Consider the following 16,229-nt stretch of genomic DNA (forward strand, 5'->3'; position numbering starts at 1 on the left):
TTGCTCCTTTTACCTTATTTCACTGTTAACGTGAGATGCCTCCCACGCCACCACGTGCTTCACTTCACGGGTGTACTTCTACGAGATCCCGATTTTTCTCAAGGTTCACCCAAAGAAAAATTCACTTGCATACACACGCTTCTTTCACTTCAAATATACTTTGATTTTTCTGTACAGAAAATTACTTTCATTCAGGTAACACAGGTTAATCCTAGAGGAGATGCAGCAAGAGGAGGATCTTTTTCCTTTAACTAGTTTTAGAACACTGAAAAAAATTGTGCTATTATCTTGTGGCTTCCGTATCGTCTTACTAAAACAATGCTATCGTGTGATTTGTATCTAGTGGGCGTATCTGTACGCACGTTGCGTAATTTACGCCACGTGTGTAGGCCTTTGCTTCGCGTATGCTTGACTCGCACTCGGTGAGAGACACGTGTACACAGGCCGGATACGTCCGCAGTAACACAAATAACACGCTTCTATAAATGTAAGCGATATTTCACTATAAATGCTTACCAAACACCACACAGTATCTTCTATGCTGCGTGCGTGTTTTTACAATTACTCCCTTAAGTATTACTCTTTACTTTTAACTAAAATAGCAACAAATTTTCTCAGCACGTTATCAATGCAAATGGCAAACAGGAAAGTAGATATGTGAAAATACACAAGTGAAAATACAGGTGTGTGTGTGTGTGTTGCGTATGCAATTTGCACCAAACAGAAATTAAAACAGTTTAAAAAGACAATAGCTTAACGTTCTTACCTTTCGGTTCCGGATCCCTCCAGCATCCCTACAAACCAAGCGGAGCAGACGCTTATCTGATCAGCACTACCGTATCCCCAACCATAAACACGGATACATGGGATACTACCTTCCCGCCCTTTGCTGATGGATAAAAGTCTGCCTGGTTCCGCTTGACTGTGGGTATGAGGAGGACTGGATGATGCCCCCAATTGATAAAGTCAATTATTTACCTTTAAACATAAGCTATATACTTATTATGGACTAGTACGCAATCGGCGCACGGAGTACCGTAAGGGTACGCACTTAGCGTAGCAGATGCTAAACCGTGGGTGTGACGGCACGTACGCTCACGGGCTTACGCTTGGTATCGAGCACGCTATAGGTGGCCCGAGTACCGTACTGCTACGCTGTTGGCGTAGCGGACGCTGTGCCGTGAGAGTGAGACACGAGCGGCGCTGACGCACACTGAATGACACACTGTAAACCTTGTTTAACAACACACTGTAAGGGTATGCTTATACTGTAAACCTTAGTACTGTAATATTACCACAAAGTAACGCTTATTGACCTTGATAATATGAAAGCTGTTTGAGCGATTGAGATGCTCAGAAACCCTATACAATAACTGGTGAAACACACAAGACCTGGTAAGGTTCCAACACCTTCGTAGAAGATACTTTAGTATAAAAAGGGGAAAAACAGTTACAACTTATACACTACAGACCTAACATCATTATCTAAACAGAATAACAAGAAATAAATGTGAACAATAGCAAACGATAGCAAACAGAATAAACACAAAGAGAATAAAATGGCAAACACTTAAAGGATAACAAAATGAGAACGAATGGCGTACATAAAGAATAACAAAATGGCTACAGAGAAACTTACACACGTGGGAATGATTCGCAAGCGCGTCCTGGACCAGCCCTTAGCCTTCAGTGTGAAAACCTTTGTAGAGAGAGTGAGTGCTGGTCCAGGAATGGTGGCCTTTATATACACAGCATACAGTACGATACAATGGTCCCTACAATCTCATTGTTCATTGGACACAGGAATGTGTCTCTGCATTATAACAAAAGGTCATAGGTGGGTTCGAACAGGTGGGCTGTGTCTATTTCCAACTGCTCAGGTGGGAGGTATCCTCAGGATTCCCGCCGCATGGATAATGAACAGTAAATACAGTAAATGTCTAGAAACTACTTTTAAACATAACTATACGCAGGAGCGAACAATCTCTTCCTAACCAACACCGAAATGTTACATTTAAAATACTCTACAGCTGGATACTAGACATCACCGTTCTACCTTTGTCTGACCTTTCATATCATGCAAAGAGGAATTTCTCTGTCCAAGAACCATTTACACTAAACATACTTTCTGACATTGTTAAGGGAAATACTATCTATAAAGCACACTATTTAGGTTAAATATGTAGCGATCGAGTCGCTCGCTAGATGCTCACAAACTCCGCCGTAAATACACATCTCCATGCGCAGGAGACGTCGGAGCGTCCCTTACGCAACCTGAGGGGATGCGTACGCACGGGGTAGTGGGTGCACGAGCAGCGGGCATGTGCATTGGGGTTAGTACAAGGCATTGTGAATCACGATATTTTTCGACTTTGACAATATCTATCTATCTATCTATCTGTGTATATATATACTGTATGGGTGAATATACAGTATATGCATTTATCCTCATTCACACAATGAGTTTTCTATTTAAAATGGGATGTTACCCATAGCAACCAATCAGATTCCAGGTATTATCTTAGATAAATAAGAAGTGGAATCTGATTGGTTAGTAAATTTACCCCAATGTAGGAGTATCTACAGTCGAGTTGTGTTCCTCTTAGCATCAGATGTGTAGAAATCTCTTTAAATCTCTACTAAAGGGTTTTTACATTACTGATTAAATATGTAAAGATATTTTATTCTTTCTAATCTCACATCAACAACAGTATAATGGGAGGAACTGTAAAAAGTTAGTTTTGTGCTACAAAGCATAGGATTGTAATCTTTCCAATTGGTTGAAATGGCAAATTACAGATAAGTCAAGAAGATCATAAACAATAGTTTTCTCTGACATAAAGGTGACCCATTTACTAAATGTGTATTTATTTTTTCCATAAAAGCACTTCTTGAATAAATAGTGAAACTGCTTTCAAGCTAAGCTTCAAGGTGACTAGCATTTGTTTCATGAAAGGTGATTTTGACTATATATCGATTCCATTCCTCTGGACCAAATAACTTTAATAGGGCTTGTGAGCTGTCAAAGGATTTTCTATCATTGAAAACCACTATGTTAATGTTGATCTAGACTGGTACTTGATTGCATTGATGGTGTCGAGAAAATAAATTGCTCTTTGTTTGCTGAAAAAACATACAGTATTTAACACATTCCTTTTGCAGGTCCCAAAGGAGATACTGGGGACATTGGCTTGCCAGGTCCACATGGAACTATTGGCCCCCCAGGTCCAAAAGGCTACAAAGGGAACAAAGGTGCGTATGAGTGACTGTGTATTGATTTCAGTTCCAGTGTATACAGCATAATGGAAATAGAAAATAGGACAAATGATATCGGACAAAGTAGCTTTACAGTGCGCCATTGCACCTTATACATGCACAGAGGTCCAGTGTTTCTGTCACACCATTTCTCTCAGTGAAGCGAAACCTTTTACTTTTTCTAAACTATGTGGTCCTAATTGTCTCAGTGATACCTGAGCATCACGGGAGGTGTAACCTAGTATATACTAGACTTGCCAAAGGTTGCATGTCTATGGACTAAAATAATAATAAGTACCTATCAAACTAAAGAACAAATAACACAGCCCAGGGACTGACTGGGACTGTAATATAGCCCTGGCATGAAATTGCGCGTGCTTTTGCCTGAAAAAGGGGTATGGTTACTGCTCATAGGGGCATGTCATGAGTCGCAGGGTCCTGGCCTTCTGGCAGGCCCCGTCTATGCTGGGCAGCTGAGCAGAGCACCGGTAGGCAGAACTGCTTGGCCAGCCGGTCTCTCTGTGTGCCTGGACAGGCCCAGCAGCCCATTGGCCCTTCTGGCATCAAAAAGATAAACAGCTTTGGTGCACACAATTAAAATAAAAGGTATTATTTGGGGACTTTAAATGATAGACACATAAATATTGTGTGCTATAGATTTTGGGGCATTTTTATCACACACCCCATATCAGATGTGGATGAGATGTGAAAAAATTGCTTTACGATATCTGAATACATTGCAAGAACGTACCAAATAGCACATGCAGAGACAGAGCTTGTGAGGAAGCTCTGTCCCTGAGAATCTCTCCCCCTGCACTTCTCAGGGAATTGTTTTGAAAAAAAATACCCAGAGACTGTGCATGCGCTTCTGGCTACCCTCCATACCACACCCTATTCTTCAATAAACTTATACTTACCTCTGTTCAGGTGATCTGGTGAGCTCATCTCATCACTGGGCACTTGCTCTGTGACCACGGTCATATGATCATTGCTGTAAACGGAGATGACGGCCAGGCAAGGCTGGTTCTACCATTAGGCAGCATTAGGTAGCTGCCCAGGGCACCAGGATATGGGGGGCATCACTGAGTCTTCCTTTTCTGAAAGAAACTTAATGCAAGTCGTGCCACTGTGTAACTTTATAAGTCACACTTTCATCTGAAGGGCTGGGAAGTGGGTATTGGAGGTGGTGGTGGGGGGCAGTAGGCTGAATGTTTGCCTAGAGTGCCAAGATTCCTTGCATTGGCACTGTAGCTGGAACTTCACAGCATCTCAGTTCACAGCAGATCAGATGACTGGGGGTACAGAAGGAGCACGGTGATCAGCTGACTGGCTGTACTTCACTGGATCACCAATCACTGAATGGAGATGAGTTTTTTTTGTACTATTTGTTTTAACTGTGATCAGCCTGTAGTCTATTTAGACACACATGGCTGATCACAGGCGTGTCAGACCAGAACAGTAGTTGGTAAAAAATAGGAGGGGTCTGAATAATGCCATGTGAAGATAGTGTTATTTTCACAAGGCTCCCTGCTTTATTTGTTTTTTACAATTTTGTTTTAGTAAATGTGACCAGATCATATTTCCAATTACAATTATGGGAAATGCAATCTGATTACTAAACGTATGCAAATTTAAGGACTTGGAGGAGAATTTTGTGAAGTCTCCAATTGCCCACTAGTACATTTGTGATACTAAAATAATGTGAAAAGGGTGTTAAAAGGCCCACTCCATTAAAAGTAATAATTATCCCTATGCATTAGTCCAGTGGTTCTTAAACTCGGTCCTCAGGACTTGAAACAGCTCACATTTTACAAAGGACCTAGCAGGTGCACAGGTGTAGTCACTGACACATTTTAAAAACCATAGGTGGAGCTAGTTATTTAACTTGTGATTCGGCGAGGAGACCTGGAAAACATGCACTGTTTGGGGTCCTAATGATTGAGTTAAGAAAATATGCATCATTTATAGTTAATGCACTTGGTATAACATTCTATTTCTCTGGATGTTCTTTAATACACTAGCTATTAATTACATTTGTTGGGGAACTACTTATGTTTTGTTTGAAGCATCTAGATTCATAATTATAGCTACTGTATATAGAATATACACCTGAGAGACACTGATTTGTGTCAAATTAAGAAAAATAGTATATAATGAATGTAATGATGTCACTGATAGACTGGGCCTGGTATCATTTGGAAGTTGCAGTACATGTGTCTGTTATAATTATTGAAATACAGCTATAACTCTTCCAGAAGTAATTATTGTTTAGTAAGTAGCACATGTGACCACACTCTACAGTACATCTATCAGCAGTGATTGCATATTTTATTGCATAGTTTTCCATAATAGATCTACCAATTATAAAAGGTTATCAATAATTCAGCTACATTTTTCAATACTTAATATATTTGCGTAGTAAGTTATATAGTAATGGAAGAATATGGTAGACTAAAAGTTACCCTTTTTACTTCCAAGACAGTGCTCATAAAGACACAAAGGAACTACCTGTCGTTAATATTGTTTATAAGTCTATTTGACTGTGCATAATAGGCTTGTTAGGATGGCCTTTTAGAACTGAACATATAAAAAATGCATTTAGCAGGATTGCTTTATACTGTATGATATGATTCAGAAAACCTTGTATCAGGACTCTGAGGGCCGAGCAGATAGCTAGCCAATGGGAGCTGGTTGGCACTGGAGTCTTGGAGGCTGGCTTGTCTGTTGCTGCACCCACCTGAACCCTGGTGGCTTCCTGCTTACTCCCTGCCAGCAATTGGTGTGGCTTCCCTTTTTTAGTTTTGTAATGCGCTGCCATCCCAGATTAACAACCGACAATGTTCTTAAAATGTGTATTGATAAGTCCAATCAAAATTACAATGAAATGATTCATTATAACATCAAGGGTACTCAATTGAGAGTACCTGAAATAAAAAAAACACTCCAAAATCTACCATGGTCACTGGGGACATTGAGTTGCAGTATTGATACAGTGCTCTTTTTGTGCTGGTACTCAGGAGTACATAACTTTTTTTTGGTCTAATTATTTAAATAGTTCAAGAAATAGAAATAAATCAGTGAACTCATTTAAAAAATGAATAACCAGAGTGAGGAAGCTCCTATAAACCTTGGCTTAACTTGTAACTTTAGATGAGTACATGCAGGGGTGAGGAGAAGGGGTGGAGTAGGTACTAATTAGCCGGGCCCAGGCTTGTTGGAGGGGACTGGTGGGGTAACAGTCAACTTCCAAGGGGGTCAAATGTCCCTTTTGCCCCCTGTACTGACACCTTTTTCATAGTATAAAAGCATTGTATTGATACAAAGTGCAACTACTGCTGTTTCTTGTGTCTTGAGGAAACTGTAGGTAAAACTTTTTATAATTTTTGTTAGTGTCTCACATTTTTCAATCTATATAGTCTAGATATAAAACAAAGGCAGACTAAGGGGTATATTCAATAAGAGTCGGATCCATTTCGACATGCATTCCGACATGCAGTTGTCGGAATGGATCCGACAACCCCTATTCAATGGAACGACCAAATCCGACTGTTGGATTTGGCCGTACACAGGGTCCTGTGCTGCTGCTGTCAGCGGCTGCAGATGCGCTGACAGCAGCGGCCAGGGGTGCAGATGGTGGTGGCCAGCGGGGGGATTAATGGCGGCAGGCGTGAGTGGGATGGCGGCGGGGGGAGCAGAGATCGGCGGACAGTGGGAGGAGCTGGCTGCAGGGGGACATGTCTGCGGCGGCGTGGGGAGGCACTGCGGGGAGAGAGGTGCCTGGCTGGGGGACAGCCAGGCACCTCTGTCCCTGCAGCACTTCCCCCCACTGCTGCAGACATGTCCCCCGCAGCCAGCTCCTTCCGCCGGCCGCCGATCTCAGCTCTCCCAGCTGCCTGCAGCACCACTCGTCTCCTCACCTCAATCCGACTTGTTTTCAAGTCGGATTGAGTTTGTTGGAAAGTGGGCCAAAACGGATTTCGCCCCATTTCCAACAGAAGCATGCAGATCGGCGCCTATTCTGCCGATCCATGCGTTTTACGACAAGTCGGGAATTCCCGACTTGTCGGAAAAAATCTGCCCCTATTGAATAGGTTGGAGCCCCTTCCGACCTATTTCTGTCGGAAGCTGCTGTCTGTCCGAGAAGATGGCAGCTTCCGACAGTTATTGAATATACACCCCATAGCAACAAATGTATTTTCTAATGGGCAAAACCATGTGCAATGCAGGGGGAGGGGGGACAGATATAACATGTGCAGAGAGAGTTAGATTTGGGTGGGGTGTGTTCAAACTGAAATGTAAATTGCAGTGTAAAAATAAAGCAGCCAGTATTTACCCAGCACAGAAACAATACAACCCACCCAAATCTAACTCTCTCTGCACATGTTATATCTGCCCCGCCTGCACTGCCCATTAGAGAACAAATTTGCTACTGCGATCAGGTCTGAATTAGGCCCAAAGTTTTACATTTATATTATAATAATTCCTGATTCTGAGCTAAATGTAACCAAATTCTACTGCATGAGCAATGATGCTGCCTATACCCATAACTCTTCTACATGATGCAACAGTTGTATTACATGCTAAGTAAATGCAGGTACTGTTGTAGTCTGTTGGAGAAAAGTGTTGTAGACAGCAACTGCAATATATCATGCAAACCTCCCAATATCTGAGACTTTCAAGTTGGGGCGAGTGGTACTGTATATTAGGGTTTAACCACTTCAGAGAAGGCATGGTGACACCTCTGTTGGGCATGGCCTCAACTCCTTATTACAAATATATGCCATATTATTGCCTCATGCCCTAAAGCAGAGGTTCTCAAACTCGGTCCTCGGGGGCCCACACAGTGCATGTTTTGCAGGTCTCCTCACAGAATCGCTAGTGAAATAATTAGCTCCACCTGTGGACCTTTTAAAATGTGTCAGTGAGTAATTAATACACCTGTGCACCTGCTGGGTTACCTGCAAAACATGCACTGTGTGGGCCCCCGAGGACCGAGTTTGAGAACCTCTGCCCTAAAGTCAAGGGTTGTCCATCGATGTGTCTACCATTGATGGTCTCCAACAAGCTACTGTACCACTGATGGAAAACTGTTGTTGCCCATTAATGATGGACATGAGAGTAAAGGGAAGAGCCTTGCCATAGAAGAGACTACATGACAAAAATTTTTTGCAAAAAGCATTCAATAGCGGCTTCATGCTGTTCATGGTTCCTGCCTCATATGCCTGCAGCAGGGGAATACCTCCCCCATCCACCCACCATTTGGGACAAACATCTTGACCACAGAGAGAGGGACCGTTTCTACATGCCGGTCGGGATCCTGGTGTTGGTATTCCGACCACCGTGATCCCGTCCGGCGGGATCTTGACCGCATCCCGTCAGCACTATCTTGCCAGAATTGGAAAGTGTGGGAGGTAATGAAGTTCCCTTTGGGACATGCCAGTGTATAATCATAATACAGTACGTTATTTTCTTTAACAGCATGGAGCTTAAAAAAAGTAGTAGAAACACTTTGATACACAGCAGCACGAACAGCCCAAAAACCCATCTCACTGTTCCTGTGTTGGTTTTGGATTGTTTTCTTCAATGCAAAAGATTTTTAAGAAATGACATAGCTACATGTCCCCTTACTTTAGTGTTTGGGGACTTTTCTTCCTTAATGAGTGCTAATGTTAATGCAGATGTTTGTTTATATGTAGGTGAGAAAGGTGAGCACGGTGAACAGGGAGCTAGTGGGATTGCCGGAATACCAGGAAGGCTAGGAGAAGCAGGTAATGATAATGAATGATATACAGTTATGCTTGTCTCTTTTTCATTCTGCCTCCCTTGCAATGAAACTGCTCCAGTGACCTCTGTTCAAATTGATTCTGTTGAAGGAGAAACAATGCCCTGAGAGATCTGACAGATACATACTGCAGGTAGCAGACAGGCATACATTGAAACCCGCCTGTGTGGCTGGAGAGCAAACATGTGCTTCTGCTTAAGGAATAATGTTTAAATAATTGATTTAACCCATTTGGTGCCAGGGGAAAGCCTTTAACAAATTGTTACTCTAGTAGTTCCCTCCGGCAAGGAATGTGATATGTGTTCTTGATAACTGTATAGCAATTATAGAAACATAAATGTTACTAGAGTCAGTTGCTACATTTTGTGGTATTTAAATACATTTTAATTACAGCAGCATTGCAGAATGTGTAGATTCATCACTGAAGAACTGTACACACTTAATGCATATGCTTCACTGATAATTGTAGTATTCTAATTTGGGAATGTTATGGTGAATTAAGGGAATGATTAATTATATGACGTTGCTAGGAGGAAATTTAAAAAAAAAAAAAAATACTCATAACCTGCAGGAAGGTGTAGATTCTGTCATATACTGTATAATATATACGTGTTCCTGATGAATACTGAAGGCATCATCTCACTGCTCAGTTATTATAGGTCATGGCATCACTATATGCTAATGCCATCCAACTTCACCTATTTTACATACAGTATGGCACAGTGCTCTGCTCTGTATTTGTAATCCTATTTGCCTTAACTATATAATGTATGGTGATGGTACTTTGTTGACATAAATATTTTATGATTATTTAGGAGCATCAAATTGTCTATTTTCTAAATTCTGTGTAGTTTGTACAAATGCTTTTTACAGGAGTTAAGGCTCTTACAAATGTACTCTTTTCCGTTCTATTGCCTGGTGAATACAGCTCATACAGAACATACACCCATCAGCCATAAAACCACTTGCATAATATTGTGTAGGTCCTCTTCATGCCACCAAAACAGCTCTGACCAATTGAGGCATGGTCTCCACAAGACCTCTGAAGGTGTCCTCTGGTATCTGATACAAGATGCTAGCAGCAGATCCATCTGTAAGTTGTGAGGTGGGACCTCCATGGCCCACAGATACTCAATCGGATTGAGATCTGGGGATTTAGGGGTCTATTTAGTAAGCCAATCGGCTCCTAACTGCCATGCCACCGGCTGTGTTTGAAAAATGACAGTTAGGAGCTGATACTTTATCTCCATCCAATTTATCTCCATCCAAGGCTTAGTAAATAGACACCATAGAGGCCAGTCAACACTTTAATCTCTTTGTCATGTTCCTCAAAGCATTCCTGAACATTTTTTGCAGTGTGAAGATGCACATTACACTGCTAAAAGAGTCCACTGCCAACAGTGAATACTTTTGTCATGAAGGGGTGTACTTGATCTGTAAAATGTTTAGGTAGCTAGTATGTGTCAATGTAACATCCACATGAATGCCAGGACCCAAGGTTTCCCAGCAGTACATTGCCCAGAGCATCAGACTTCCTCTGCTGGCTTGCTTTCTTCCTGTCACACATTGCAGTCTTAGCCCAACTTACCTTGTCCAGCAGTGTCGCCCCCCATGGTCATCCATGCCCCTCTTGGATGCCACTTGTACTCATGAGTCATTTGCCACTATCTGTAAACAAACACTCCCTGCTGTTCTGCCTCCTGAGTGTTGGCCATCTTTGATTGCATCACATGAACCATTCTGACAATCCAGTCTCCAGCAACTCCAGACACAGGTCACCCTGCTTAAACCAGGAACTACTGGTTACTGGTTGCACATTGTCAGAACAACTCTTGTGTTTTAGGTGAAGGGCTCCTGCCCCCAATCCTGTTGCAGTATTACCAAGTGCTCTGTTCCTGACTGCAGTATCTCCTATCAGCATTATCAAGTGCTCTGCTCCTGACTGCTACTAGCATTACCAAATGCTCTATTCCTGACTGCAGTATCTCTTTCCCGCATTACCAAGTGCTCTGTTCCTGACTGCTATATCTCCTGTCAGTAGTACCTTGTGTTTCTGGTACTGTTCACGGCATCCTCCTCCTGCATTCTTCTTGCACACTCTACTGTGGTTTTAGTCTCCTTTTGGTTGCTTTCAGCAGTGGCTCCAACCTGCCTGGGGTAGGTGGCTGCTACTGCCCGGAGAGGAGAAGAGGAGAGCTGAACCCTGTCAGCCAGATCCCGGCACCTGCACAATTAATCTGGCAGGTGCCGGGACTGGCGCAGATGTGAAACACCAGCTTCTATGTACTGTATCAGCTGCAGCCCATAGAAGCCAGATTAGGCAGCACAAAAGGCAGGGAGTGGCTAACATAGTAACATAATAACAAAGTAATTGAGGTTGAATAGAGGCAAAATGCCCATCGTGTTCAACCTGTATTCTTTATTAAATTGAATTGATTATAATGTACACCTGGATTATCAACGTCAATATTTTAAATGTTATAACTTGGATATCATTTTCAATCAGAAATGTATAAAATGCATTTACATAGTCTGCCATTACCACCTTCCCTGGCATGGAATTCCAAATCCTTATTGCCCTAACAGTGAAGAACCCTTTCCTCCGTTGCGTACGGAATTTTCTCTCCTCCAGCCTCAGCAAGTGCCCATGTGTCCTAAACAGAGTTCTTTTAATAAATAATTCCTCTGATAACTCTTTGTAATGACCCTTTACATACATATTTGAAGATGTTAATAATGTCTCCTCTTAGACGCCTCTTTTCCAGTGTATACATATTAAACCTAGTAAGCCTTTCCTCGTAATCCAGTCCCTCTAGCCCTTTAATCAATTTAGTAGCTCACCTTTGAACCCTTTCGAGTTCACCGATATCTTTTTTATACAGTGGTGCCCAAAACTGAACACAATATTCCAGGTACGGATGTACCAATGATTTGTACAGCGGCAGGATTACATCCTCGTCCCTTATCTCAATTCCCCGTTTTATGCATGCTAGCACCTTACTTGCCTTCTTTACTGTGCTTTGACACTGTATACGGTTATTAAGCCTATTATCAATGAGTACCCCCAAATCTTTTGCCAATACTGTTACCCCTAGACTTTCCACATTTAATATGTGGGATGCAAGTTTGTTTTTTGTTCCGAAATGCATAACCTTGCATTTTTCTATATTGAACCTCATTCTCCATTTAGACGCCCAGATTTCAAGTTTAGATAAATCATTCTGCAGAGACTCCACATCTATTTTCGAATTAATTACCCTACACAGTTTAATATCATCTGTAAAGATTGACACTGTGCTTTCCAGGCCTATTTCTAGGTGATTTTTAAATATGTTGAACAGTAATAGCCCGAGTACGGACCCTTGCAGTATTCCACTGACTACTGGTGTCCAGCATGAGGACTTCCCGTTGACCACTACTCGCTGTACCCTGTTAGCCAGCCAGTTACTTATCCATGTACAAACAGTTTTTCCTAGGTGAAGCTCCTTTAATTTGATGATCAGTCTCCTGTGAGGCACTGTATCGAAGGCTTTTGCAAAATCTAAGTAGACCACATCCACTGCTTTTCCCTGGTCAAGATTGTCACTGTCAGGTCTGTAACTGTGTCTGTTCCCTGAGGGGGCACTAGTGGGTCAGTGGTGGTGCGGTGGAGGAAACGAGGAGACTGTAGAAGATTCCTACGCATGTGCACAATTATATTTATTTAGCACACAGTCACTGAAGCACAATAACAATACCGATGGTTTGAGCAAGGAAGTTGACAGAGGTATAACAACAGTCACAGGTGATAATCTGTGAACCAGTTAAATGAACAACAGTGATGACTGGCCTGGAAGCCGATGGCAAACATCGATGGTCGACTTGGAAGTCAATGGTAACAGGATCAAATATGCAGATGATGATAATGCAACTGATGACAGTGAACATAGGCAATAGTAACTCCGGTAATTGGTCTGGAAACCAACAGCAGTAGATTCACACAGTCTGTATATATGCACAAGTCCACAAAGCCAAGCAAGGCCAAAGCAGGAGACAGTTTATAAATTGCAAGCTGGTTTTAAGTGCCAGCTGGAATAGCACAGTGCTGAATGCAGATAAAAAACACACAGGTGAGAATGGTAAGTAGCACCTGGAGAGAGTCTCTTGCTGCATGCAGAGGTGGAAGCTGACTGTGGAAGGAGTTGTAGCAGAGCTGGATGGCTGGAGCCTGTAGTTCCATGGAGACACCGGAGCAAGGAAATCACTGGAGACAGAAGACTGGAGCCAGGAGACGCTGTACACTGGATGTGACGCGTTGTTCATGGTGATGAGACTGAGCCGATGTTCTGGATTTATACCCCTTGGTCAGCAGGCATTGGATGCTTGAATCATGTGTGCAGACACAGTGCAGGATTGGGTGTTTACAGGTCAGCTGACCGCAAGTGTCATGGCGGCGCCCATGCAGCACAGATGGTGGGTACACACTAGATGGACTTCAGGGGTACACGAAGACAATGGGCACTGCGTCTGCGGACAGAGCATTCATGCAGCTGCAAACTGGGGCCATGATCTCCGGAGGCCTGCACACCAGTGCGCTGGTAAGTGAGATGCCACTGAATGCCGATTCCTGACAGTACCCCCCCTTTATGGGTGGGCACCAAACACCCACGAGGCTTGGAAGGAAAAAGTCTATGAAAGGCTTGGACTAACCGTGGAGCATGTACATCAGTGGCGTTGACCCAACTCCTCTCTTCAGGACCATACCCGGACCAATTAATCAGATATTGTAGACGACCATACCGATGTCGGGAATCCAAGATCTTCTCAACCTCATACTCTACGCCCTGATGAGTTTGAACCTTTGGAGCCGCTGGAAGAGCTTTCTGGAAACAGTTAAGAATCAAAGTTCTGAGGATCGAAATATGAAATTAGTTCAGGATTTTTAAATAAGGAGGTAACTTCAACTTGTATGCCACTGGATTAATGACACGTTCAACAGGAAATGGACCAATGAACCATGGAGCAAACTTCATAGAAGGAACTCTGAGATGGAGGTTACGGGTAGATAACCAGACTTTATCACCTGGCTTTAAACTTGGAACTGGTCGCCTTTTCCGATCTGCGAAGACTTTGTACTGGTTACATGCTTTCTTGAGATAAAGGTGAATCTTTTTCCAAATCTGAGTGAACTGCTGAAGAACTGAAGAAGCAGTGGGTACATCAACACTAGGAAGATCTTGAAAATCTGGAACTCTGGGATGTTGACCATAAACTGCAAAGAAAGGAGTAGTATCGGTGGCTGAATGATAACGGAAGTTGTGAGCAAATTCGGCCCAGGACAACAAATCCACCCAGTCATCTTGCGAGGAAGAGTTGTAGAGTCCTAGAAAGGTCTCAAGCTCCTGGTTTACTCTCTCTGTCTGCCCATTCGTTTGCAGATGGTATGCTGTGGAAAACTTGAGTTTGACTTGCAAGGCAGAACATAAGGCCCTCCAGAATATTGCCACAAATTGAACTCCACGGTCGTAAATAATCTCGGTAGGAAGTGCATGTAATCTAAAGATTCCACGTAAAAATAATTGTGCAAGTTTTGGAGCAGAGGGCAAGCCAATGAGAGGAACAAAACATGCCATCTTAGAGAACCTGTCGACCACTACCCAGATTGTATCGTACCCTTTGGAGGGAGGTAGATCTGAAATAAAATCCATCGACAGATGAGACCAGGGACGACTTGGTATGGAATTTGGCAACAGTTGACCAGCAGGAGCTTGACGAGGAACTTTATGCTGGGCGCATTTGGGACATGAAGCTACAAATTCTTGGATATCGGCTTTCATATGCGGCCACCAGTAGGTTTGCAACAAGAACTTATAAGTTTTAAGAATCCCAGGATTATCAGTGAACTTGGAAGTGTGAGCCCAAGACAGGAGACTCAGACAAAGCTCAGGTGAAATGAACATCTTGCCAGGAGGCGAAGCTGGAGACACATTAGTGGAAGCAAAAACCACAGGATTGAGAACTGGATGTGAGACTTGTTCTGAAGATTCTTCACTCGCACTCATGGAGCGTGATAAAGCGTCCGCTTTAACATTCTGAGAGCCAGGACGAAACTGCAACTTGAAATTAAAATGGAAAAAGAATAAGGCCCACCTTGTTTGTCGAGGAATCAGACACTGTGCTGCCTTCAGGTTAAGGAGGTTTATGCGGTCGGTATAGATGGTAATGGGAAACTTGGCGCCCTCTAACAGATACCTCGATTCTTCGAGGGCCAGTTTAATTGCTAGCAGCTCCTGGTCTCTGATGCAGTAGTTCATCTCAGCAGGTGAGAATCTATGGGAGAAGAACCAACAAGGGTGAGTCTTACCATCGGTGCCAGCTTGGGACAAGACTGCAGCAATGCCAACCATCGACACCTCTAACATGAAAGCCCTGTTGACATCTGGCTGCTGTAACACAGGAGCTGAAACAAAAGCTTGTTTAATTTTTTGAAAGGCAGACAGTGCTTCTTCAGACCATTGGGAAGGACTTGCCCCTTTCCGAGTGAGGCAAGTAATGGGAGCTATCAATGTGGAGAATACTTTGATAAATTTTCTATAATAGTTGGCAAAGCCAATGAAACACTGAATCGACTTGAGTGTAGTGGGAAGATACCAGTTCTCTATGGCTTCCAACTTGGCTGGATCCATTTGAAGATCGGAACCGGATATTATGTATCCAAGAAAGGGCATTGAAGAAGTTTCAAAGGTACACTTGGACAGTTTACCATAAAAACGATTCTGTCGAAGACGTCGAAGAACCTCTTTCACTTGTTGGTGATGGGAGGCCAAGTCATGGGAAAAGATCAAGATGTCATCGAGGTAGACTACCACATACTTGTATAAGATGTCTTGGAATATCTCATTGACAAAGTTCTGGAATTCTGCTGGGGCATTACTTAGGCCGAAGGGCATCACTAGATATTCATAGTGGCCATCACGAGTGTTGAAGGCGGTTTTCCACTCATCGCCACTTCAGATCCTGATGAGATTATATGCCCACCGGAGATCTAGTTTGGTGAAGATACTGGCACCTTTGACTCTGTTGAATAGTTCCGTGAATAACAGCAGAGGGTAGCTGTTCTTAATAGTGATGCCATTTAGACCTCGGTAATCGATGCAGGGGCGTAATCATCCATCTTTTTTCTTGAGGAAGAAAACCCCCGCTTCTGCTGGAG

General features: G+C 42.9%; 1 protein-coding gene across 3 annotated transcripts in view; it reads left to right on the top strand.

The window, feature by feature from the left end:
- Positions 1-16,229, top strand: part of LOC134909375 (otolin-1-like) — a 113,723-nt gene that overhangs the window by 88,384 nt on the left and 9,110 nt on the right. For all 3 annotated transcript variants that reach the window (XM_063916179.1, XM_063916180.1, XM_063916178.1), the window contains exons 3-4: positions 3,163-3,252; positions 8,952-9,023. In XM_063916179.1, coding sequence (XP_063772249.1) covers positions 3,163-3,252; positions 8,952-9,023 — 162 coding nt within the window. The remainder of the gene's footprint in view (positions 1-3,162; positions 3,253-8,951; positions 9,024-16,229) is intronic.

The sequence above is a fragment of the Pseudophryne corroboree genome, chromosome 4 (genome assembly GCF_028390025.1).
Source record: "Pseudophryne corroboree isolate aPseCor3 chromosome 4, aPseCor3.hap2, whole genome shotgun sequence".
Taxonomy (NCBI): Eukaryota; Metazoa; Chordata; class Amphibia; order Anura; family Myobatrachidae; genus Pseudophryne; species Pseudophryne corroboree.